At 39.3% G+C, this 25,131-nt stretch overlaps 1 protein-coding gene across 1 annotated transcript in view; it reads left to right on the top strand.

Annotated features, from left to right (window-relative positions):
* SIPA1L1 (signal induced proliferation associated 1 like 1) overlaps positions 1–24,339 on the top strand; it is a gene marked incomplete at its 5' end in the record, with an annotated part of 75,671 nt that extends 51,332 nt beyond the window's left edge. Inside the window, 9 exons of the mRNA XM_082484979.1 lie at positions 2,589–2,707; positions 5,216–5,655; positions 11,640–11,876; positions 12,953–13,118; positions 16,460–16,682; positions 19,755–19,901; positions 22,386–22,500; positions 22,993–23,074; positions 23,835–24,339. Coding sequence (XP_082341105.1) covers positions 2,589–2,707; positions 5,216–5,655; positions 11,640–11,876; positions 12,953–13,118; positions 16,460–16,682; positions 19,755–19,901; positions 22,386–22,500; positions 22,993–23,074; positions 23,835–23,978 — 1,673 coding nt within the window. The 3' untranslated portion in view covers positions 23,979–24,339. The remainder of the gene's footprint in view (positions 1–2,588; positions 2,708–5,215; positions 5,656–11,639; positions 11,877–12,952; positions 13,119–16,459; positions 16,683–19,754; positions 19,902–22,385; positions 22,501–22,992; positions 23,075–23,834) is intronic.
* Positions 24,340–25,131: the final 792 nt, after the last annotated feature.

Here is a 25,131-nt window from a genome sequence, read left to right as displayed (position 1 = left end):
CTTAAGCACAGTGTTTTCAGTGTCTTTGAAAGTTAACCTTGTTCATCAGGATGAATAATCGGGTCTGGAGCGTATACGAGCTTCTGCAGTCTGTTTCCTTGATATCTATGCCTATCACCTGAGAAAGAACTGATTTCAGTTCTTCATTTGATTCTGGGACTAAAGCTACCTTAATGCTCCTACCCTGAAACACTCTGTCCTTTTAGAAGTGGTTGGGTAGACGTACTTACTAATTTGTCTTGCTGTTGAGGACTTGTTTGACCTCACCTACCCTCCCGCATGGCTTGGCTTAGTTTAATTTTTGCTTAGTTTGTCTAAAGTGTTTGTGATGCTCCCTTTCAAACGGTGCTATATAAATGCAAATTGATTGTTTGATCATTGAAGCTATAAAAATACCATGTACAAAATGTAAAAAATGCAATTAAAGTTTAAATAGTGAAGTAAATCTATAGCTTGGTAATCGCCTTCCACCAGTGTATACATTTTCACTGCACTTGGCAATTAAGCTGTCAGCTGAGGGAACATATTAACTACATAAAACAGCTGGGTACTGAGAATTTGCATTGTTAAGCCTTCATTTGAAGTTTCTGCACATTGACCTTTTGCTACAGCTATGGCCTGACTTGAGTGGATACCAATGAGATTGACACCACTGGAAACGTCCTTTGACAAACAGCACTGATCCAACATGATGACCATGGTCAAGATTGCTAGATTGGTTTTTTCTAACTCTTGTTACCCTAGATTAAACAATTCCATGCTTTTTCTATTGCACATATAGATCATCATTTTACTGCATCACAGCTTTTGTTCTATATAAATAGACTAGTGTTTAACAGAGGAAAAGCTTCAGTGAGATCAGCAGGAATTTGTTAAGGGAAATGCCAGCCTCAAGTTCTGGAGATGTACTTTGTTCACATACCTTCACAACCTCAGTGAGCTGTGCCTTGTTATTGAAGCCATCTGTCAGTCCCTCCCTCACAACTCCCCCCATACTTCTCACTGAAAAGCTGTGATTATACTGATCTGCAGTTCTCATTTTGACAGAATGAATTTTAATCGCATATGTTTTGATACTGTTGTGATGGTAACGACGCATGTAAAATTGATCTTTTGCTCAGCATTACTTTTGCAGACCAACAGTTGGGTGTTGATGCTGGCACAGAGTGGAGCTGCCAGCAAGTTCTGTTGTACAGTGTCAGGTGTCACCATATTAGCAAAATAAATAAATAAGGCCAAAAAGAACAGGAAAAATTGTGTGGTAGAAGAGATGGCTCCGGCATTTGGCAAAAGCTGAGAAACGCATACTGACATATAATCCCTGTATTTTATCTCTTGTGTATTGTCCTGCATTCATGGAGTCGCAGTTGGAAGCTGCATCTCTGACTGGAGACTTTATTGCCAGTCTGGTGAATCTAGGTGAAAGTTTGGTTCTATGCCAAATAAGCACATTTCCACTTGGGATAATCTGTCTCAAGGTAAATAAGGCACTAGGTGCAGTGAATCCACATATTCACTCCTTCCTGGCCCATTCTTAGCTACAGAAGACCTTTGTTCTTTGTGCACCAACACTGCTTGCTACCACTTGCCAGGGGGGAATCAAGTTTAATTTTTATTTTGGGGGAAAGCACTGCTAACTTCCATGCATATTGTTAAGTACTTGATGTTCATAAGCACATACTCTACTTAAGATAAACGTTTTTAGAAATGCAGAATATTGCATAACCACAGGAGAGAGGATACATGTAAAAAGTGACAACTAAGAGAGGTTCTTTTAAAATACTGACCTTGGGCTCTGAGAAGGCAATTACCTGATGGGCTGTGTCTGAACACCCTCTAGACCTCCATAGTTATCTCCTGGGGGAAAAAAGAAGTTTAACTGGCAAAGAGCACTCATGAGTGTCCATGTAAGACAAGTGATATGAATTCCATCCACTTTTGTCAGGTTTAGTTTAATAAGTATTCCTTTTGTACATCCATGCAGTTTCCACATTCACAGCCATCAATTTTTAAGGGAATACTGGGATTTCAACAGATTTTTCCTGTCTCTTCAGTTAGAAAGGGTTTATTTAACTCACCTTAACTTTGACAAGAAATACAAGTAGTAGTCATACTGGAGAAAATGTGTTCGTTTAAGTGATCACTCGAGACTTTTGCTATTGTCCTGCCTTGCGTAGAATACAATTTAAGGAAATGTGGGTCTTCAGTTTTTTTTAATCTCTTGTCCACAGGGAACGTGCATATAGAGATGCAATGTCAATACACTGTGAAAATGAATATTCTGCTGGTTTAATGCTCTGATACAGTGCTGTTGGACAATGGCAGCATGGAACCATTCAGATTGTTCTAACAAAAGCCAGGATGGTGGCTGCTGGTTTTTCATTAAGTCTTACTGATTTACGCCAGGCAGGAATTGGGGCCTCACCTGTTTTTTGTCACAATATGTATTTTTTTTTTTAATTAATTTTGTATTAGGTATCCAAAGTTTTTTGGGTGATGGTAGTATTGGAAAAATTGCACTGTAAAATTAGGTTACAAATTTTCCTAGCTTGTTGCACTGCATATTTGGTACATTGTCTGTATTGCAGAACCAACATGCCATCTCCCAGCAGTATCAAAAGTACTGCCGTCCTTCAGAGAAAGTCCCAGTGGAAGACTGATGAGACAGGATCCTGTGGTTCACTTGTCTCCAAATAAGCAGGGTCATGTAAGTTATCCCAAAAAATGAATTATTTAATGTTTCGCTTTTGCTCCACAAGCTCTTGATACCAAAATTGTTGTTCAAAGTTATATTTAGAGTGCCAGTTAAAAAAAGAAATAAGAAAGTCCTCAATGCCCTGTTGCTTACTAGAACATGGAGGAAGCAATAGACCAGATCTGTTGTTTTCCGAATCCTACAGAAGCTAAGCACAGCATACTGAGATATTTATTAGTTAATAGTGTTGTTGCCAGTTGAACAGCAGCTTCTTGTCTGTTATCTTGTGATAAGTAGAGGATTTGTGGGAGTCTGCAAAGCTATTCCTAGGCCTCACGTGTGAGACTTAAGGTTTACTAATATATTTTATAATGCAACACTCAGAAAGCTGCTTCTTTGAAACAGAATAGTGATCTTGCTTTTGGTTTTGGATTTTCTCCACTTTCCTCATCTAGTGTAACTATTACTTCTTTTCCGTAACCTACCTTGCACACTGTTGGAAGACTTTGTCTGAAAGGTCTGCTGGAATCCTGCTGAAAAAAATCTTTCTTGTTTTATTCGTGTTTAGTGTCTAAGTGGTAAATTCTGCCTTTCTGTCTCTGCAGAGTCAGATATTCACACCTTTTGGAGACTGTCACTTCCTGATTACATGCAGAGACACAGATAAATGCAGTAATATTCATAAATTTAAAATGTCTTGAAGATTATTTAAGTCACTAGACTCAAAAAAAAAAAAAACCACCCTTTAAACTTTAAATTACCCAATGAGCTGTATCACTTGTTTTTTTTATTTATTTGTACAGTCAGCTGAAATATGGAGTTGTGTTGCATGATTATACTGAAAGTATTAGGTACATTTATTAAGGTGTGAGAAAGTCTTTAATTGTTTCCTGTTATTTGCTCTTGCTTACCAGCATTCTTCTTTCAATAAAATTGCAAGTGCTGCTTTTAGGTTATTAATTCATAACAACACATCTTTATTATTTAAAAACAAAACAAAAAACTTATTCTTAGGAGCACAAACTGGTTTTTAGATTTAGATCGACCTGTATTCCATGAGGTGTATTTGACCATATAATGATGTAATACATAACTCATTAGCTTGCGTGCAAAGTGTAGCACTGGAATTGTTAATGCTTGCATTCTTCTCATTTAGTCATTGTTAAAGTAAACCTTTATTATGTAGACAGATGGATGGGGGGAGTGATGCAGTTCCTAATGAAGAGCAGTAACTTTAATTGCAGATAACTAGGAGTCCAGATCAACTTAATATTCTGCCTGGTTTTCTGTCAATTCTTGCTTTAGTATAATGTGGATGCTGAAATTCCTTGATCTCTGTATACATCCATTTTCTATTTTCCCTCTTTTCCAGCGAAAACAAACTATCTAATCTCTTCTATTTGGCTGGGATCTCTGCCCGTGCCTGGTTGGTAAAACTCTAGGGGTAGAAAAATGGGAAAGGTGGTTCTAAGTTTCCTTGCCATCCCTCCCCTTGTTCCTTGGCCATCTGGTCACCGAACAAGTGCACTGTCTACTGAAAAACTGCTTCAGTTCTGATTATATAGATGATCAGAGCGTAGATAAATTCTGTAGATGGAAACAAAAATTAAGGAATTCAGATGGATATAAATACCCCAAAGGTAGGCGAGCTACTAAGCAGTGATGAGTACATGGCAAGAAATTCTTCCTATAATGGGATGTTCCACCAATGCCCACTATGGAATTGAGGGCATTCAGTTTCTTCATAACAGCTGTCTCTAACCAAGGACAGAACACACAAACCAGGCAGACACTGGCACGCCCTGATGGGACAATTTCAAAGCATTGCATTAAAGCTTCCTTTCTTGCAGTTTTGCCTTTTGGAAAACAATTTTGGATTAGTTAAATGCCATTTCAGTGGTCATTTGCAAAGAACGCTTCTGCTGAGGAGGAAATATACCCTACTACAAAGGGATACGAAGAGCAGTGGTTATTTTGCCCTGCTTTAACCTCTTGATAGGCAATTGGATTATCAAAATAACACGTGCACTTTCTGTGGATTAGTTACGTTTCATGTTCTAAAATGCTGGAGTCTTAAAATTAGAATATTTTTAATTATAGTAGTTATAAACCAAGTCAAAGTCTACACAGCTCAGCCAATTTCATTGGACTGGGCTGAGCAGAACTGGGCTTGAAAGAAAACAGTGTGAAATATTTTGGGACAAAACACAAACAACTCTGGCTTTCCCTGAATAGTTAAGACATGGCTTCCAAATCCGTATGAAAGCTTTTTATGTGCACCCAGAACAGAGCACATGCACTGTGTTGGAATGAAATTTTTAGAGTTTATTACTCTCCTCGATGTATCTATCCAGTACCTCAAGGTAGAAGAGCCCCTATTGTGCAGTGGTAACTTTTGTAATCGTTTATTTCGTCCTCTTTATTGCCATAATTCTGGAATAAACCTACAAGTGTGGCGTGGTTTGTTTTTTTTTTGTTTGTTTGTTTGGTTTTTTTTTTTGATTGTTGTTTCTTCTGTAGTCTGACAGCCACTACTCCAGCCATTCCAGCAGCAATACTCTCTCCAGCAATGCCTCCAGTGCTCACAGTGATGAGAAATGGTATGACAGTGGAGAGCGCACGGAATCAGAGCTGAACAGCTACAACTACCTTCAAGGGACTTCGGCTGATAGTGGCATAGATACCACTTCCTACGGACCTAGCCATGGCAGCACTGCTTCCCTGGGAGCAGCAACATCTCCCCGTACAGGGCTAACAAAGGAGAAAGTGGCACCACTGTGGCACAGCTCCAGCGAAGTGGTCTCCATTGCAGACAGGACATTGGAAAAAGAGAGCCACATAGACCGAAAGACCGAGTCTTCGCTGAGCCTGGATATTCACAGCAAGAGTCAACCAGCCTCCAATCCTCTAACGAGGGAGAATAGTGCTTACAGTCTTAGCGATGCTGTCTCACATACAAGGTAATTTTCACCTCTTATGAGATTGACCCCTCCATGCTCATTTTCCCGTTCTCACTCTCTAGCCTACCAACAGTGAGAAGTGGATGTTGAAGAGAGGTTTCTACTTATCTTAACCAGTGTTTTGAGAGATCTCAACGCGCAGAATGCTTGAAAATTAAGACCGCCTTTAGCCTTCGCATCTGCTACTGCTTATGACACTAAAGGGTGTCTTTGATAGCATGTTCCATACTGCTGCTACTAAACTAACATGACAGACACGTGTCTGATGTGTTTATAAGGAATATCTTGCAAAAACTTGTTCATATATGGATCAGAAATGAGATCAATCCATTTTATTAATGCACATAATATTTGTGTGTTTAATTTGAGTTTCTTTCTCAGCACGCGTTTCAGATGTTTTGCATTTTTTTCGCTAGTCTTTTTGTTTAGAAATCTGCTCCCAGTCAGTATGATCAAGACTGAGAGCAAGTTGCTCGGGAGTGCTAGCATGTAGATTTTAATCTCATTCGGCTTCAAGCTTGTGGGTATGACACATTACAGTCACCTTCCCTTTCTCCCTCAGTTTTACCACTTGTAAAATTGGCAATATCGTGTAAGTGTATAATGTTCTTGAACACCTCAGATGGAAGATAGCCAATTTACAAGTTAATCAGAGCTGCTAGAGGCAGAAAATATTTTAGACCATTTTTCTAACCCATTTCGCAAGAAGTATTCAGTGCACTTTTTGAAAAATACTCATACTGTGTCATATTAGCAACAAGAAAAAAACACAGTCCTTTCAAGGAAGATGTGTGATCATTGTAATTTGTCAGGCCTTGTGGAGCCTGACTGTTGCATTTCTTATTCTTAAGGCACATCTGTTTTGAGTGTGCAGCTAAAATACCTACAGGCTCTTAAGTGTGAAGTAATTTTTGCTAATCGTTTCAAGCAAAGCTACGTTTATGCAAGGCTAGATGTTTATCAGACAGTTTAACAACTCCTCATACAGTAGCTGCAAATAAGGGGTTGTCATAGAGACTGTAATGTAGTGAACGGTCTCCATGTACTTAGTCATGGTAATTTTGACTAAGTAATCTATTAATGCTGGTTCCATTCTGTTTTTCTGCCTCTCTTGGTTGGCCGTTTTTGGCGCTAAAGCTGATATTCAGTTGGTATAGATCCCACCCAGGTCTTTAAAACTGGTGTTTCTGGTAGTTATGCATGCATGACGGGTTTGACCAAATCTGTAGAAAACACTATGCAGAGGGGTTTACTTAGATTTTGGGCAATGTTAGCATGTGCCCCTTTTTTGAAGATAAAAGTCTATATGGTGGTTATCTACAGTTTTATACCCTTTATTCCAAGACAAGGATATTTAGATGCATTTTTTTAACGTTCATTAGACTTTACCACGTGCCCTGCAATACTTGTCTGAATGTAACTAGCAGTAGCATTAAATGTGAGATTCTTGTACAAAATGCTGATTGCAATAAAGTTGTCAGTAGCATTTCCATTTGGAAGACTTTTTTCAGAAGTGGCTCAAAGAAGCCTGGAAAACATATATGTAACTCTTGGAAGCTTTATTGTAAAGGTTTGCCTAATGGGAATGGCATCTTTGTACATCTGAGGTTCTGGTTTTCGCTTCTCTGAGCACCAAATAGGGTTAGTTACTAGAAAACCCAAGAAAATTTAGTAGAAAGAAACATATCTTTGCCAGGGCAGGCATACCCTGACAGCTCTCATCTTTGTCTTCCTTGGATACACTTTGCAACTTGATTGCAAACTTAAGTCTAGGATGTTGCCTCATTATTTATTATATGATAGCATTGTGTCTCCAAACACTGTTTTCTCTGGTTGATTTGGGTTAATGTATGCGATGATACTGAAATGCTTCTTCACGTGTGTTTTGGGGGCTGTTACTAAAATTTCCAGATAAAGATAGGCTTTATGCTAGAGAAAACAGTTGGGTTTCGTTTTTTTTTTTCCCAGTTTCATTTAAAAATTAGATGTTAAAAATGCAGCTCTTTGCAAAGAGGAGCAGTAGCAATTTGTAGAACACATGGGGCATGAGACTTGAGAAATGCTGCAGTCCATGCACCCACAGCATTTATTTTGGTGGAGAAAAGCAGACCGACTTGTGTTCCTTCTTTATTATTTCTTATTTTTGAAGACTAGAACATGTGTTTGATGCCTTACAATAAAGCAAAGGCACAGTCTGGGCTAAAAAGCTTTCATTTTGTTTCTCGTGGCGTTGGTGGTTGCTTACTGAACAGCAGCGCTGACCTGAGGAGACCCTGGGTCCAGCTGTTTGCTCCAACTCTCCCATAGCTTTCTGTGGATGCAAAACAGCTTAGAGCTGGAGGCTTGTTAAAGTGGCACTTCCAAAATGTAACCATAGCTGCCTGCTTCAAGGAGGTGCAGGAGGGGAGACTAAAGGATAATTCTGAACAGGCTACTTTTCGGGAGAAATGAACAGCTTAATTGGTGTGTTTCTCTATCAGTTTCTAAATTGTTATCCTTTGTTCCTTCTCACTTTTTTACCTTTTGCCTGTTGATGCCAGAATGTCTGTAACGTCTTTAGAGTTAGATTTCTGAGCAAGAAGAAAAGGAATTTGGCCCTAAAAAGAACTTGGTGACAAAAGAAAAGAAAAGAACCACAAATTAGAGTGTTTGTGTCTGTAGAAGACAGGCGCGATAATTAGTGTTCAGATCATTTGATGGTGCATAAAAGAACTTGTACCTGAGAATTGGTCGCAAAATGTAAATTATAGTGATTAACTTCTACAGCAGAGCTTCTGGCTGGGTTTTATTTTTCTTCTCCACCCCCATCCCAAAGTCCTTCCTGATGATTGTGCAGATTTCTCATAGCATCCCAGGAGAATTGCATTATGTAGGCCAGTAATTATACGGAATCATTATAGCTGAATGTCATTAAATGAAGCCATATGCGCTGATGGCATGAATTCCCTAGAAAAAAAATAGAATCAAACTTTCATTTCCACCTAAACTACACGGTTTCTTGTGGTCCTCTTACCAAACCTAAGAGGAAAATCATGGCTATTTCTAAACAAGTATCTTTTTCATTACTTCCAATAATTTTAAGACACTTAAAATATTATTTAGTGATTGTAGAATACCTCTCTGAATGGCTTATATGCAATTCTTGCAGATTGTCACGTAGTGTTTTAATTTTTCCTTAATTTAATTCTTGATGTGTCCATAGTTGAGGTGGAAGGTGGGGCATCAACAGTGGCTATCTCTGTTTCCTGAGACTGAGGACTGAATTTCCTCCAGATATAATCAAGCTGGTCCAGGTGTCGGTTACAGTTATGACGAATCCTCTGCGTGCTCCCTAGTGTTGGACTAATAACTTCCCGTTACTACCACAGTGCTCCAGCTCCAGCTTAGTTTTTCCAGACTTTATCCAAAGCCTTTTGCTCTCCAAATACGCTCTTAGTTAACAAGTGCGTCTTATCTGTCAGTATCCTGTTGGCCTGCCTGTGTTTACTTGTAGGGTGAAAAGCTTCAGTCATATCCGTAGGTCTGTGCGTAGTTCCTGAAGCAGAACATCCTCGCAAAATACTATATTGTAAAACCACAGCTCAAAATATGCAATACACTTTAAAGAAAAGTGTATTTAAAACGGTATGCTAATTTTCTTGCTTATTTGCCAGCCTGCTCTTGGCATCTATTACATGATACATATTATAATAAATATTAAAGTAATAACGCTTAAAATAACAGTGTGTAAATACAATATGATATATAATAAAAATGTTACAATTATTTGAATATCTACATATGCATTTGTATATACATTTTACGTAGAGCATACTGAACATCATTTTTTACCCTCTTTGCCTAGCAATAGTAAGGATCAACATTACCAGCCTGTCTAGGAGCTGTTAGTGGTTTTTATCAAGAAATGTTTTCTCACAAGTAGCACTTCCTTGAGAACTACCTGATGGATTTAAGAATTCTGAAATGGGATCAGAACTTTGTTTTTCATACACTGAAGCAAATGACTTCTGCGCTTCTTGGCTGTATTTAGAAGAGGGTAAAAATGAAAAAAAAAAAAAATAGCCCCATACGTTTTCTTTGATGATGTGCATCTTCCCCTAGCCTTGGCGGTTTAATTTTGCAGTGGTGATGCCTCACAGATGGCCTGGTTTACTCAGCATGTGTAGGAGTTTTCTTTCGGTATTGAAAAAGAAGAGAGAAGGGGAAATGAAGAGAAATTTACTGCCTCTCCCCCTAGCTCTTATTTTTCTCTGCTTTCTTGCAATAAATTATGTTTACTTATATCCGTTACAAATACGAACGTTGTGATGTGCAGCGCCAAAGACACAGGCTTGACAGACAGGGAAATCTCTTCCTATATTTTCCCAATCTGCCATTTTTTGTATAGGCCTTTCAAATGTACAGATGGAGAGAAAAAGAAAAAATACTCTATGATACAAAATCTGCATTATTGTCATTTGATTGGCATACATATGGGGAGATGCCTCTTGCCCCTTGTGTGAGGGACTTCACAGCCATCCCCATGTACATTAGATGGAAGCATGGCTGCAGCAGCTGGTGCTGTTTGAGGTGGGAAGACCACAGGTCACTCAGACTCCTCATTAAATCCACAGCGCTTAACTGTTGGGACTCATGGTGCTTAACTTGAGCCGTGTGAAAATGAAACATAGTTGAAAGTCATTTTTTTAGACTCCATCTGTTCTCAATGGAGAGAGAGGAGAAGCTCCAAAGCATTGATTTTCCCTGTATATTTGAGACACCTAATTTTAGATGAGGAGAATCACCTCCCAAGGATATTTCTCCATTGACTATGGCAGTAGCCAGACAAGTACCATAAATTAGATAACTGACTTCTGTAAGGCTAAATGTAGGTGAAATTATTTTCCCAGGTGGCAACATAAATTTAACCTTAAATCTTTTTTCTGTTTCCGTAAGAGAGAGAGATGTGATAATGCATTGTTTTATCAAGATATGAAAAGAGTGGTGAAGAATTTTCTGTTAAGCAAAGAAAGCAAAGAGTATTCAGTGACTTAATTCAGCCTTCCAGCTAATTTTTATTTCTCAGTCAGAAACTGTTCTTTACCACGGGACCATCTGTTTCAAATTCCTTCCTTGCAGTGTTGGATACGGGGATGAAAATGTGGCGAAGTTGTGCAGAGAGCTGATAGAAAACTGGTCTCCAAATATGAAATGCTATTTCGGTACTAAGGCTGTAGACAAAGTTTTCCTGTAGCTGTACTTTGAAATGCCTGACCTTTTAAGGTTGTTATAGTAAATATTGTCTTAAGCCCTAGTGCTCCTGATACTACGCGAGTTGCATCAGATTTGAATATCAGCCTAACTAAAGAGTAGCTCCCATCTAAAGCCTGCCTCCATCTTCCAACAATAACCTGCAGTTGGTCATCTCAACTCTTTTTCTGTCTAGACAAATTGTGAGGTATGCTGGAGACCTGCTTAGACTTCTCAATTTAAGAGTCTTTTTTTGCAAATGGTCACTTCTTTTGAGGCAAAATCCAGGAAGCCCTCTTTTGAAAGATGTATGGGTTTGTTCTGGGGTCTCAAAGAGATGTTTCCTGTTGCTTAAGTTCCTTCAAAATATTTTTTTCTTCCACAGCCAGGAATTCCAGCTAGAAATTGGACTTGGGTTGGGGTTTTTTTTTGCTAATTCAGCTACAATCTCTTGTGTTACTTTTAAGCTGCCTAATGACCATGAACCCTACATTTCCCATTCATGAAGGGGAATTAGGGGACAGTGGTATATTGCATCCTTAAAAGTTGCTTACAAAATTTTTCATTACTATGTGAGATGGGTTTTAATGAAATGTCAGTGGGAGGCCCTTAAGAACAGCCTACTGGTTTTGCTACTTTACTGACTATTGATAAGAGTAACATCTTGTGCCTGGGGTTCTGCTTTAAAAAATAGTTAAAATGCATATATACACATTTGAGGCAAATTTTGTCCTTATTATGTTTTTTTGTCCTAGTACCATGAGCTCACGACACTCTGCCAGCCCGGTGGTTTTCACCAGTGCCAGAAGCTCACCTAAAGAAGAGCTTCATTCTGCTACTTCTCCCCAGCTCGCACCTTCTTTCTCCTCCTCTTCCTCCTCATCTGGTCCTAGGACTTTCTACCCTCGCCAGGGTGCTACTAGCAAGTATCTGATCGGATGGAAAAAGCCAGAAGGGACAATAAACTCAGTGGGGTTTATGGATTCAAGAAAGTAAGACTGTTTTTTGGTTCTGTTGTTGGTTATTTGCTTTAATTGTAAAGAAGCATTGAGATCTGTGACACTTCTCTGTATAGAAGAGCTCAAGACTATTTAATAGAATGCGTAGTCTTCTGTAGAACTTAATCTCTAATCTAGAGTTCTGCAGTTAGGCTTAAATATTTGATAGTTAGCTAATCTCATTCCCTGTTAACTTGTAAAAGATTTTTTTCATCATTTCTAGTGAGCGGTATGGATTTCAGTCCTATTAAAGCTTATCTTTCCTTGGGACTTCTTCAAGGTGACTCAAAATGCTATTTGAGCAAATATTAAAAATCCTCTTAACATAGAGCCTGAGTTTTCCTTAAGCCTCTCATCCATGTAGTAGCACTGTGCGTGCTATGCATTAGCTCTGTGGCACTCCATGTTGCCTTGTTAAGATTGTTGCCAGTATCCAGTCTAACTTGATTAAAGCAAGCCAGGATCTCTCTGCATTACAATATGCAACAGTCTCTTTGGGAAGAGAAATTGAGAAACAACTTACTAGTGAAAATATTGTTCCTCTAAGTCTAGTATGACTTGGAAAGCAAGTGGTTCAGAAAGCCCATTGCAAAGTAACTTATTCAACCCTTCTTGACTTTTATGGGGTCACGCACAGTATCCCTAGATGATTCCAATAACTGGCTGTCAAAAGGAGACAGTGAAACTTTGTGGTAACTGTGTTATAAAAAGCCAGTTAAAAGATTAAAGAAACTTAGGGATTTGCTGCTTTTGGGCTCATCGAAGACCCTTATGTTTTTTGGGTTTGTACATAATACACATTATTTTAATAGATTCACTCCCTTATTGGGAAAATGTATTATGATAACCTTTAAGTGTATTGCTGGGTGATGTTTTTGAACAAGTTTGTTGCTTCAACAGGTATTCATTAAGATGAGGCACTGCTGTATTAGCGAAACTCCTTCCCTCCTCCATGCCCCCTACCTAGGTTTTTTCTTTGAAAATCTTGAGGGTGCTATAATTCTTGTTTCATTCATGCCTCCTGCCCCAGGGCTTTGAGACCTGAATGTGTCTGTTCCATTTCATTTAAGACGTCACCAGAGTGATGGCAATGAAATGGCCCACCCTCGGCTGCGTGCTTCAGCAAGAGATCTACGAGCATCACCCAAACGAGCATCCAAGTCCACTGTTGAAGAAGATCTGAAGAAACTGATAGATCTTGATAGCCCAACACCTGAATCCCAGAAGAATTTTAAGGTATGTTTAAGAGAGGGTCTGTCATCTGGTTGTCTTTTCTCAGAGTTAAGTGAAATCTGAGAATACCTGAAGAGTGATGCACAGGTCCTCTTCTGATCCAAGTCATAGTTCTGTTGTTACAAAATAGAAATGTGTGAAGCCATGCTTTATAAGAATGTGATGATTGAGTTCATTGCTGCCTAGGCATATCAACTAATACAGCAAATGCTTCACAATTTGGAAAAGGATGAAGGCTACGAAGCTCAGATTTCTGTGTAGAAAATGCTGAGTGCTTTCAAAGCAGTCAAAGCTGAAACGTTCATTCATACAGAGCTTACTCAGTTGGACTTTGCATTGGACTCGAAGAGTTTCTCAGATAGGATCTTTTCTGTTCTCACCCATACCAGGAAAATAGAACGCAAGGCATTCCCTGAATTTTTATCATGGACAGAAGGTCATCCGTTTGTCACAGACTTACCTACTAGCGAAATACGTTTAGAGAACAGTTTGATTATTACAGTCACTGAAATATTATTAAAGTTTTGTGTGCAAATTTAAGGAGACTAGTATGCCAACTTGCAAAGAACATTTAGGACTGCTGGCTCATGGAAAATCCTGTAGTGTTGTGTTTTGCATTCGAATTGTTCTTCTCTGATTGCATCACTAGACAGTGTACTTGTTGACAGTATTGAAATGCCTTGCAAAAAGCACTCTTTTATGCCCCTCTGATCCTGTTACAACACAAGGACCAAGAATGCTCGTTAAACTTAGGCAAATATTTATACAGAATATATAGTTAGAAACATTTCCTGATGTGTTTCAAAATGTGTATAATAACACAAAAGTGCATATATTAATTTTAAAACCCCATCATTTTGAAGAAAACTTCATGATTTCTGCAGTCTCCACCTACAGTCAATGCTTGACAGCTCAGGCTCAGCACCTAGTGCCCAAATGGTTTCCCCAGCAACCATGCAGAAGAGAGCTGCAACTTCTTTCTTTGCTTACAAAAACCCAAAGTGGCTTGTTAAAACTTGCAAGTGCTAGGTTCCTTACACAGATTATTTCAGATGTTACCTTTGAGGCCAGAGGGAAAAAAACCCTTGCCAATTGGCAAGATATCTTTTTTTTAGGTTTGTGGTAGTTCTAAGGGGAGGGGGAGGTGGGCAATGTGAGCATGTCCTGTTGGTTGCAAGGGCATTGTTCTCATTCCAAGAAATTCCATTCTGTTTAGAGGTGACCTGAAGACCATGAAAAGTGTATATATTCCCATGTTGTTTGTTTTTCTGCTTTGGGGGTTAGTGAATCAATTCTGACCCTAATCTTTATTTCCTGGTGACTATAACAAATATGTTAACTCAGGTTATGCTTTTGATAAATTTCGGCAAGTTAATAACATTCTAGCACACCAATAAATTAAATCTTTTCCATTTTAAAAGTAACTGTAATTTCTGCCCACAGCATGATTTATATTTCATCTTACAAAAAGGTTGCTTTTATGGCATACATTTTTTTGACAGTTTAAAAAAAAGAAAAGAATGATAATGCCCTTCATTACTTCACTGTACAAAGACCAAAAATCATCATCCTTCCTGTCTGTTGGCTGCCAAAGGCTTTGTTTGCTAGTAGAATTTGTTCTAAGCTGTGATTTTTGTCTTGTGCGTCTTTTTATTATCTTCCCAGCCTTCCTCATCTCCTTACCTACTACTTATGCATTATATCTTCTCAGACAAGTCACCCTTCTTTTTCTTTTCCCGCTACTCTATTACCAGAAGACAATTCCAACAGAAGACAGTTCCAACTCCATCAGATCTTCATATCTGTGCAACTTTTTAATCTCAATGTCTGATATTAACTGGTGGTTCCAGCTCCTGATTCGTTAACACTAAGTGAACTATACCGCCCTCCAGTAAATGCTGCTTGACTCAGCAGCTCTTTCTTTTCCTTTGCTGCTTCAGGACAAGTACTGGTAGATTTCACTGGATCATAATATGAACCCGCTGACTGCGCTTTTAGATTTCAGGAAAAAAAAAAACAGCTTGATCCTCAATAGTGACATAGTGGCAACTGTGTACCAGAAGTTGTCGTTTCTGTAGTGTTAACTGTATGTGCAACGTTCAAACTGTGATGGGCATGTCCCGAGAGAGGCAACACAGAAGGGAGGATTTGACGTAATAGAAAGTTGGCATGGGACATGGCTTCACTTTCCTTCCTTGTCTTTTGATCATAGCAGGTTTTTGGAAGTAATCTTAATTGTTTCAGATCCTTAATGACAGAACCAAAGCATTCAGCAGTCTTTTAATATTAAATTTTTTAACATATTTGCAAAAAAAAAAATCAGATTGTCTTCAACTGTACAGTACCAATAGACCTTCTTCCACGCTCTTCTCCCACCTTGTAGTGTGGGATTTTGATCACAGGAATAGAGTACCGTCTGTTTACCTCTCTCTGAGAAGAGAGAACTATTTTTATGTGCAAATCAGCAACTTTATAACATTTAATCACTCTTTCTGGAAATTGTATTATCTCCTTTTTTGTTTAAACTTGCTTCCAGAGCAAATGAGGGTGGTGAGGTCTTCCTTTCTGTTCGCCATTTCTCCATGAAAGCCTTTAGACCAAATTTCAACCAAACTGTAAAGAAATGTTATGTCTTAGAGATAGTTATGTTGCTACAGGTTTTGTGAAAATCAGTGTCTCTGCTGATGGGGACGGTTATACGTTCTTTGATAGCACTGGCCAGAGAGTACGTAACTCCAGGCTAACCACAGCATTCCTTTCTCCTATGTGGAGCACAGAGGAAGCTGGGATGATGGTGGGGGTAAGACACAAGTTCTCTTACTCATGGGACTATTTACTTAATTTTGATTCAAATCCTTCTGAAGAATCAAAGTGGTGGTGGACATTCCTAGTTGTTCAGTAGTATGAGGCTTTTAATTAGTTGGCATTTGCTGGTGCTCTGCCTGCAGGAAGGCAGCCTCCCCCAGGCATGAGGGACAGCTCTGGTTTATGCAGCATTCAGTCTGTTTCTGTAAATGTCAGCTCTAGAATCTGTGAGGGCTGCCTGAGATTTCCACTTCCGGAGAATTTTGAAGGGTATTTAAAAAGTAGAATGTGAGATAAGCTAAAAAAGACCTGTATATGTTTATCTAGTTATAATCTCCTTCAAAGTAGATTCCTTTATTTCTTTTTTCCTGTCCACTCTGAAAAAAACACTATGTTAATACTTGCTTTCTTATGCAAAAAACCAAAAAGTTTTAAAAGCAATTTCAACATAGATTTCAAAGTTTCTTTATTGATTTTTTTTTTCTCATTTCTTTTTATTTGTTTTTATGAATGTATAGTCACACACTCTGTCCTGTCAGTCTCCCTTTCCCAGCACTCCTACCACAAGGCGTGCCTTGCAAAGGACTTTGTCAGATGAGAGTATTTACAGTGGTCAAAGGGACCACTTCTTCACCTCACGGGCCTCACTCTTGGACCAAGCCATGCCAAATGATGTCCTGTTCACCAGCACATACCCTTCTCTCCCAAAGTCGCTGCCATTACGGAGACCATCATATACTTTGGGAATGAAATCACTACATGGTAAGTGTATTTACCATTTTTCTACCTTCAAAGGAATTCTTCCTTTGTGAATCGCATGAAGGGAAAATGTTTGTTGCAGCAATTTGTACTTCCATCTTGATTTTGCTGAAATGAGGACAGTCAAGTCATATGCTTGAAAAGATAAAATAAAATGGGACTTCACCCCCCCCCCCCCCCTTTCCCCTTACTTTAGTGGATATATGACCACATGACTGGTCTTGCAGTTACCTTGTGGAGGGAGCACAAAAATTTGCCTCATTGGCTGTAACTTTTCACTGTTTCTTCCAGGAGTCATCTGGACCAGTTGGACCAATGGGCAAATAACGTATGCCTGGTTATCCACCAGTGACAACTTCAGGTGTCACTTCCTTTAGTGTGGCATTATGGGAACAAAATACTATTAGAAAAATAATTATATAAAAGTGGATAAATACTAGTGGACATTAGGACGTACAACTACACCAGATACAGCTTTTATTGCACCAACTGTTTTTAAATTCACTCCCTTACTCTAGTCATTTTACAGGACTTGAGTTACTTATTTTAGTCACACATCAACAGCTAGCAAGAAAAAGTTACTTGGTAAACTGCTGTCAAGAAGGCACTCAGCTTTCCCCCATTAGTTAACTGAAAAGTCTCAGTAGGATTGTCTGATAGGTTGTGTGTTGCTGCATGTGAATGTCTCAGTTGGTGAGAAAGGGAATTTTCACAGGTTCCCACTGTACCTCATAACTAAATGTGTACTAAATGTGTTTTCCAGAAATAGAGCCAGATCTCACAGTGTAGGATTCTGCAATGTTTTCTGAAGAAGTACATATCTGCTCTGATTTATTCATGTTTTAGTATGTTTCAAGGGGAAAACACAAAGCTATCAATAGATCCAACTCACTGTAGTGGGCCCTAAGCACGGTCTGTATTTAGATACGCAAGATACATTTGACAGTGAAGGCTGCTGAAGAAATCTATTTTAAATTCTTTTCATCTGTCTGTGATTACCAGGCATCAGTTTTCAGTGTTGAACCTGACATTTTCATGAGCTGTTGTTTCTGTATAACATGTTTCTTGCATAAGAGTCGGGAAACTGAGCTCTCTTCACTTCTGTTTTTTATATGCACTAAAATAACGTTGCAGACTTGGTTACCCTTGTAACTGGCTGGTGGATTTGGCTTCTGAGGGCTTGGGATCAGAAGATTAATGATGCCATCTGAGTAGAAGTGGAAAGCAGCACTTGGTCTCTTTTAGTTTAGATGCCTGTATTTTCCAGAAAGAAAACCACAAAATCTTCTTTCACTGTCACATTCTTTTCCACACCAAACCGATTATGCCTAGCACATAAGCTTTCTACATTTGTCAACAAAACATGATTTTCCATTGCCTACAAAATGTAGGGCCTGCATGATTAAGGAACCAGCTATTTGAGCGACACACGAATTGTTCCCCCGACACGCTTGCCTTTGCTGAGAGAAGGATTAAGTAGAGCTGGATATTTAATATCGCGAGTATTTGTTGGCTTGCTGTTATTCAAAATTCTTTTAATTCAAAGATCTTAATAACAAAGAACAGCCATTCCAGAGCACCTTCATTTGTTTTGAAGAGGGAAACCAATGAGCTAAAAATATTCCTATTTACTCATCTGTCTTAATTAACAATCCATCTCACACTTTTAAAACAGGTAGTTTTTCAAATGGTTAGTTTTTTCCTATAATTCTCTGTATCTTTTCACTAACTAAATATTTTCATGTTAAGAACTTCGCAAATAACTGCCATCTTTTGGGGAGATAATACAAGAATCCTCAGTGCTAATATTGAGCTGAACTTACATTTATAAAAAGTAAACACGCATAGAGACAGAAAAAAAAAAATTCAAGATGTTTGAGCAAAGTAGTGAATGCAGTGTAGCATTTCTGGTCATTGTTTCCCAGGCAGCAATATTATGTAGCTAAAGTTATTAGAAATTTATATTATTTATTGAAGTTATATTTTTTATTGTATTTTTTTTTTTTTTATTTGGGGGGTGGGGGCAAAAATAAGCAACACAGTTAGTGGCATTTATCTTCCAATGGGCTTGTGTCCTGCCCACCACACTGTCTGTCTGTTCTCTCTAGTCCAAATGGATACCTTTCTTTTCTGCAGCTTCCTCCCAGGTGCCCAGTCCGTCTTCTCATCCTACATCTCTGGTGTTCTAATATCACCTACAAAGTTTTCAAAACTTCCTTTACACCCTGACAGAGGGCATGAGGAAGCAAGCTGTTTCTTACACATGTGCTGACTGACAAGGCATTGCACGTTTTTTGATTGTCCAGCCAGTAAACTGAAATAAAGTAGATCATTGTTGGTTCACATTTTGGTCTTTCCTTAATTCATGGCAATAATTCAAGTGTTTCACTTTGCTAGGCACCAGTTTGCACAAAAATTACAGGGCCTTTTTATCCTCTTTCAAGCTTGTCAATGTTTTTTTCCGTAGCGGACCACGTACCAACTTAGGGGTGGGTGTGGGTAGTATTTTTCAGTAAAGATCGAGAGGTTTCACTAAACTGCAGAGATGTGCAATGCTTTAGAAGTCATTTTAAGGGTTTTCTTGTTCTGATTCATGTTGGTAGGCCTAGGTCTGCTCCCATTGGTTTATGAGATTGTAAAGAGTGGAGGGAAAAAACCCTATAATTTTCTATTTTTACAGGAACAAATAGGTGCCAGGGAGCATAGAAGCTGCAGAGCCCTCCAAAGTATCTTCAGCTTGTGCAGAGGCAGGAATCGTTGGGTAGAAGAGTACTGCCCCCTGTCCCAGTGCTGGGGGAAGGCAGAGATTGGTTTTTGAAGTGCTAAGCTGCAAAGACTCAGGCAGGTTAGACAGCAGCTGAATGTCCTGATGAGAAGCACTGTCTCAGCAAACTGGCTTCTAACATGCCGTATCTGGTCAACTACAGTTGATCAAATATTCTACTGAGTTCTGGTTCCACAAGTGCTGTCCCAGGAAAATTAAAAATAGGGGTGCATTAGTATTAAGAAAGGAATTTCAGTCGGCTGGTTTTGTTTTTTTTAATGGAGTTTTTAATTTGTTCTGCATTACTCTAGGAGAGTTTTCTGCCTCAGACAGCTCCCTCACAGATATCCAGGAGCAAAGACGGCAGCCCATGCCAGACCCTGGTCTTATGCCATTGCCTGATTCTGCCTCTGATCTGGACTGGTCAAACTTGGTAGATGCTGCCAAAGCCTTTGAAGGTAAGTTTTCAAAATGTAATACTGAGAAAGCTGGTCTTTGTGCATGCTTAATTAAGAAGTGGGGGGATTGTTTTGGTTTTTTTTTTTTTAATACTGACTTTTGCTTTTGTTGTTACTGTTTCTACTTAGTCTGAAGCTTAAGCTCATTTAATATAGCAACTCAAGTCTCAACAGCATAAAAACTTTGTACGTAATACTCGGATACCATTTCTTCATACTGGAATCCCTCTGTGCTACAGTTTTGCCAAATCTCTGTGAAACTGGCTACTTTTCAGTTCATGCAGAGCAGTTGCAGACATCACAGCTAGGGTGGAAGGACATCTGGCACTAAAGTGCAAAAGTAAAAAATAGGGGGGAAAAGCATATGAGCACACTAATTGCTTGCTTACTGCACTAGCAAGAAGTTTCTGTAGTGCAGCTGAAGTGCGCTGCCAAGGTAATTTGGGAAATATGCCTTGTTGGTACATACTTTTGCATTGCCATTCTTCCTTTGCATTCTCTGAATACATAGACTTGCACATAAGTGTCGTTTCATCCTATGGCACTTTCCATTTCCTTGACACTTAGTAAACTGAAGAGAACTGTAAGCTGCCTAGATGTATTTGAATTTAAAATTAAATACACTTCAGCCCAAAGGGAGTTTACGTTACAGTTACTGTAATCTGATGGAAAAGTCTTCTAGGTGCATTAAACAAAAGTGCCTTTTCCTAATCTCTGCATAAATGCTGTCCCACCTTCATGAAAGCGTTTTCGCTGATCCTGGATCTTTTAGACATTATTCTGCGTGGTTGGATAAGGCTGTGAAGTAACTTGCTTTCTTGGCTGTTCTCTGGTAGTAGCTGTATACATCATTAAGACAGTGCATGTCTAAGCTGGTGTTCAAGATGTACATGTGTGCTCTGCTCTATTGCCATAGGAGTTGTAGGATCAGCATGGCTCATATTTCTGCTGTGCAGTCTTGGGAAAGAGTATTCAAAGTAAGCCTTATTCCTCAAGAGGAGATAAATTTGTAGTGATGTTTTTTTCACCACCATGTAGGGATGAAATCCAGGTTTTAATGCGTTTCACTGTGGTCCACAATTTCTGTTTAAAAGATCCCTGGGTTTTGGTTAGATTTATTGGACTGTCCTCATTAACCTGAATCCCTCACTTTTGCAGGCCCCAAACTCACTTGGGTTTCTGTTTAGAAGTGTGAACTGAGTCAGTGTGGTGAAGGTAACAAAATGACAGTTCAGATGATGAAAAGCTGGGGTAATGTGCCGGGCTGGCACCTTCATCTCACCACTGCAAAAATGTATTCAGATTTGACTTGGAGAGGGAACAGCTGTCGGATGGCAATGTAATCCCAGTCTCTAGTCTCTGCCAGGTGCCAATAGGGATTGACAAGAACCAAGCAGTTTAAATACTGGTTTGTGATCCTGGACACCTCTATTCTACATCGTTGGTTGGTGTCTTCAGCACAGGCCCCCTAAGTTTAAAATAGCGATATCTGCAACCAGCTGAAAGAAAAGTTGCCTGGATCCCCCAAGCTACACCAACTTTCAGTATTTTCATTCAAAGGAAAAAAAGAGAGGAGCAGGAAAAATTCCATCAAATACCAAGGCATGTTAATTTTAGCCTTGTTGAAAGCACAGAAAATTTACCAAGCAGAAAAAGATGATACTGTTCTGTTTCCAGGGAGAGACCAGCAGCTGCTGAGGGAGTTTATTAAACTAAAACGTGTTTATGTTACTGTTTGTGCTAGGAAAATCCAGAGGTAGGGGCAGTTGGTAATTTACAGTCACAACACATGTGATAGTAATTTAGAGATGTGTTAAAACGTCTAAGCAGTTACAGGACAAAAAGTATAGACACAAGGCAGCAAAGAGGTTTCACATTTCAATCTGAAAACATTTTCTAAGGCATAAGGAAAAAATCTTGGGTACTGAAAAATTACATTGGTCATTTTACTTTCCACATGTAAATTGTGCACAGTGAGCTTTTCTTTCCTCAAGATAAAGGGATCCTTTATGGAGTGAAGGAAGCTAAATACAGTTACTGAGTTATTGAGTAGTGTCATGCAGTTGTGCCCAGGAAGTTCTGCACAGCTCTTGTTCTTCCAGCTTGGCTTTTTGCCTCTCTCGGAACTGGCCTTGGGTGGACACTGCAAGCGCTGCCGGGGTATCTTTGCTTTGCACTCTCTAGCATCTCCCTGCCGGATTGCTGCTTAGCCTGAGGGTAATGCATGATGTGTGCGAGCATGCAGTGCTGTGCCAGAGCTCTACTTGCTTGTTGAATCCCATACAGTGGAGAACCTGGTGCAAACACTTGCAATGCCAGTTTGCTTCTGTCAAGTGGATATTGGTATGTCATATCATCACCTTATCTTGCTCGAGACAGACTTCTTAGATTGCTTTGAGATCCTGCAGCGTAGCTGTTGCGCTGTGCATGAACAGATAATCATGACTGCTGCCATTGTTTTTCTCTGTATGTTCGGCTTCTCAGTTCAGCGAGCTTCATTCTTTGCTGCTGCTGATGAAAATCACAGACCTGTGAGCGCTGCCTCCAGTAGTGATCAGGCTGAAGACCAGCTTACTGCGCAGATAAAGCCTTATACAGGGTAAGTAAATACACCAAGTATACAGACTTCCTCAGCTGTATATTTGGAGGAAAGAGAGGAAAAGAGTAGGAATATATTTGGAAGCCATCTCCAGGCTTCACAGAACTCTTCACAAGTTCTCATGAAGATGGTGGTGGGAAGTGAAAACAGAAGAATTTTAAGTACAGTTGAACCCTTATGCAGGGTCTTTCTTGTCTGAGATGTTCCTGAACGTGTCCAAAACAATGGTAATTCAAGGCACATATAATGAGCAGAAGTAGAGAGAAGTGAAGTGATGGGATGGCCCCAATTAATTCTGAGTTAAATTTGTTCTGTTGATTAATGTGCTGCCTGTGTTCCATGTAGTCTTCGTTAGGTTCTTTTTGTTCATTTTGTGAATTCTTCGCATACCTGAGTACATAAAGCTGCTTGGTACAGTTAAGGTGGTTAGCTGCCCTATGTGAAGAGAGCAAATCATTATCAACTCCTGTTCTTGTTTCCTGCTTTCAACAGTAAAGAATCTCCTCCAACTCTTGCCTCTAAAGTGGACCAACTGGAAGGTTTGCTGAAGATGCTGCAAGAGGATTTAAGGAAGGTAAACATTTCTTCTACAGAAAATCTGTGCTGATAGGTGATGCTAATAACTGTGTAATCCTGCTTTGCCATGCCTGAGCCTGTGACAATATCACCCTGGTATGAAAAAAAGACATTTCTTTACTACTTTTCTCAGGCCATGCTTCTGATTATTGCAAGGCTAGGGTGGAGCGTCTAAATTTGTATGCATCTGATTCCGCTGCTTAAATTAGGAGGGTGATTCAGAGTACCTCTGCTCCTAATTCAGGTGACACTGCAAAAGGCTTGAAGTTATCTGTGTAAGTATATTCTGCTGATGTTGAAAAGTGAGAGTAGCATCTAAACATATAATTTCTACTGTGGAAACTTCCTGTATTGTGTTACTGCCTGTTTGATCCAAGAAGGATCTGCTGTGGTCAGATAAAAAGTCTTTTAGCTGGGGAAGTATTTGCAGGAATATTTCCTATCCCTTGTTTGGTTAACCATCAGCAGTTACACATACATTTGGTACATACAGAAGAGGGCATATCAAATTTTATTTCACCACTTGGGAACCCAGCTTCTGTATTAGAATTTAATATAGAGAAATCCTGCTCAATCAAGCAAAAAGTGAGGAATGAAATGTCACAAATGTCCCTTAGGTATAAAACCATATGTTACTGCACATAGAATCCTTATAAAGAACAAGACTCATGCTCTCAAGAGATTCTTGCCTCTCTATATAGGTAGGAAGCATGACCTAAAATTTCCACTAAGATTTGTATTTTTTCTTCATGCCTAAGGAAAAAGAGGACAAGGCCAGTCTTCAGGCTGAAGTGCAACATTTGCGGGAAGACAACTTGAGGTTACAGGAGGAATCCCAGAATGCAACCGAGAAACTGAAGAAATTCACCGAATGGGTTTTCAACACAATTGATATGAACTGAGAACAGTGTACGGGGAAGGAAACTATCTGTTATGAATATTATTACTGGGACTTAAGCTTTAATGCCACCTTAATCATGACATGTGAAAGTATAGTCAGAGCACTTCTCTGTCCTTCATCCTCCAATAACCCTTTTTTGCATCTCTGCGTGCACTCAGAACAATTGCAGATCAACAATCAGTGTCTGCCTTTTGTAGAAAAAACAAAGTAAATAATTTTAAAAAGGTAAAATAAAAGTTTAACTGCTAAAATGTGAATGTCTATTTTTTGCACATTGTCTCTTTATCTGTTATGTACAAAATGATTTGGAGGCAGGATCAGGCTTGCTGTTCCATATGCCTCTATTTCCATTAACTCCTTTCTCTCTGTTTCAGGTAATCTGCTTTTCCTTGCAGCTTTGGCAAATATTATGACATCTAGAAAGTTAGAAAGAAATGTTTATTTTACTGCTCTTACATTGTTTTCTGAAGTATGCCACAGACAAGGGGATGTAAAGCAATGTTTTAGGTGTCTCCTTAGCAAATTGCGCTTGATTGCTAGTGCTACCTTCCCATACATTACAGAGAACGCGTGTCCATAGTGTATGGTACAGTACAACCAGCATCATAACATTTGGTGAGAGACGGGAGCCATGGGTGAGGCATATTATCACACATCTATTGCATTAGCATTTCTGGTAGCCTTTGTTTCCCGTGGAAACAATGGCTGCAAGGAACTTTACAAACAGCAAAACAAGGCATGCTGCGGTTCATACTCTATCAGGCAGGCTGAGAAATACTGAGTACAGTTGCTGTGCCGCTGAAGTATAGTCCCCTTCCCTTCCAGGGGAATCTGTTACTTGCGTATGCGCAGAAGATTTAGGCTGAAGTTGTAAAGAGATTAAGATTTCTTCACCCTGAACTGTTTCCATGAAAGTCCACATAAACCATCTCCGTGCACTTGCCCTCCCATTCCATTCCTCTGGACTTCTCAAATCACAACGGATTTGAGAAATGTTTATTCAACTTGGGTTTTATTACATGAGAGGTCTTATAAATCTTTTACTACGGTAGACAGAGGAATATGTGAAGGTGAATTAGAGAAGTGTATTTTTCAAAGTACTGGGGTAGGTTTGGAGCTCTGAAATCCCCAGTCCCCAGTGGAACTGTCTAGCG

The sequence above is a fragment of the Vanellus vanellus genome, assembly GCF_965231255.1.
Source record: "Vanellus vanellus genome assembly, chromosome: 6".
Lineage (NCBI taxonomy): Eukaryota > Metazoa > Chordata > Aves > Charadriiformes > Charadriidae > Vanellus > Vanellus vanellus.
This window is presented reverse-complemented; position numbering and strand designations above follow the sequence as displayed.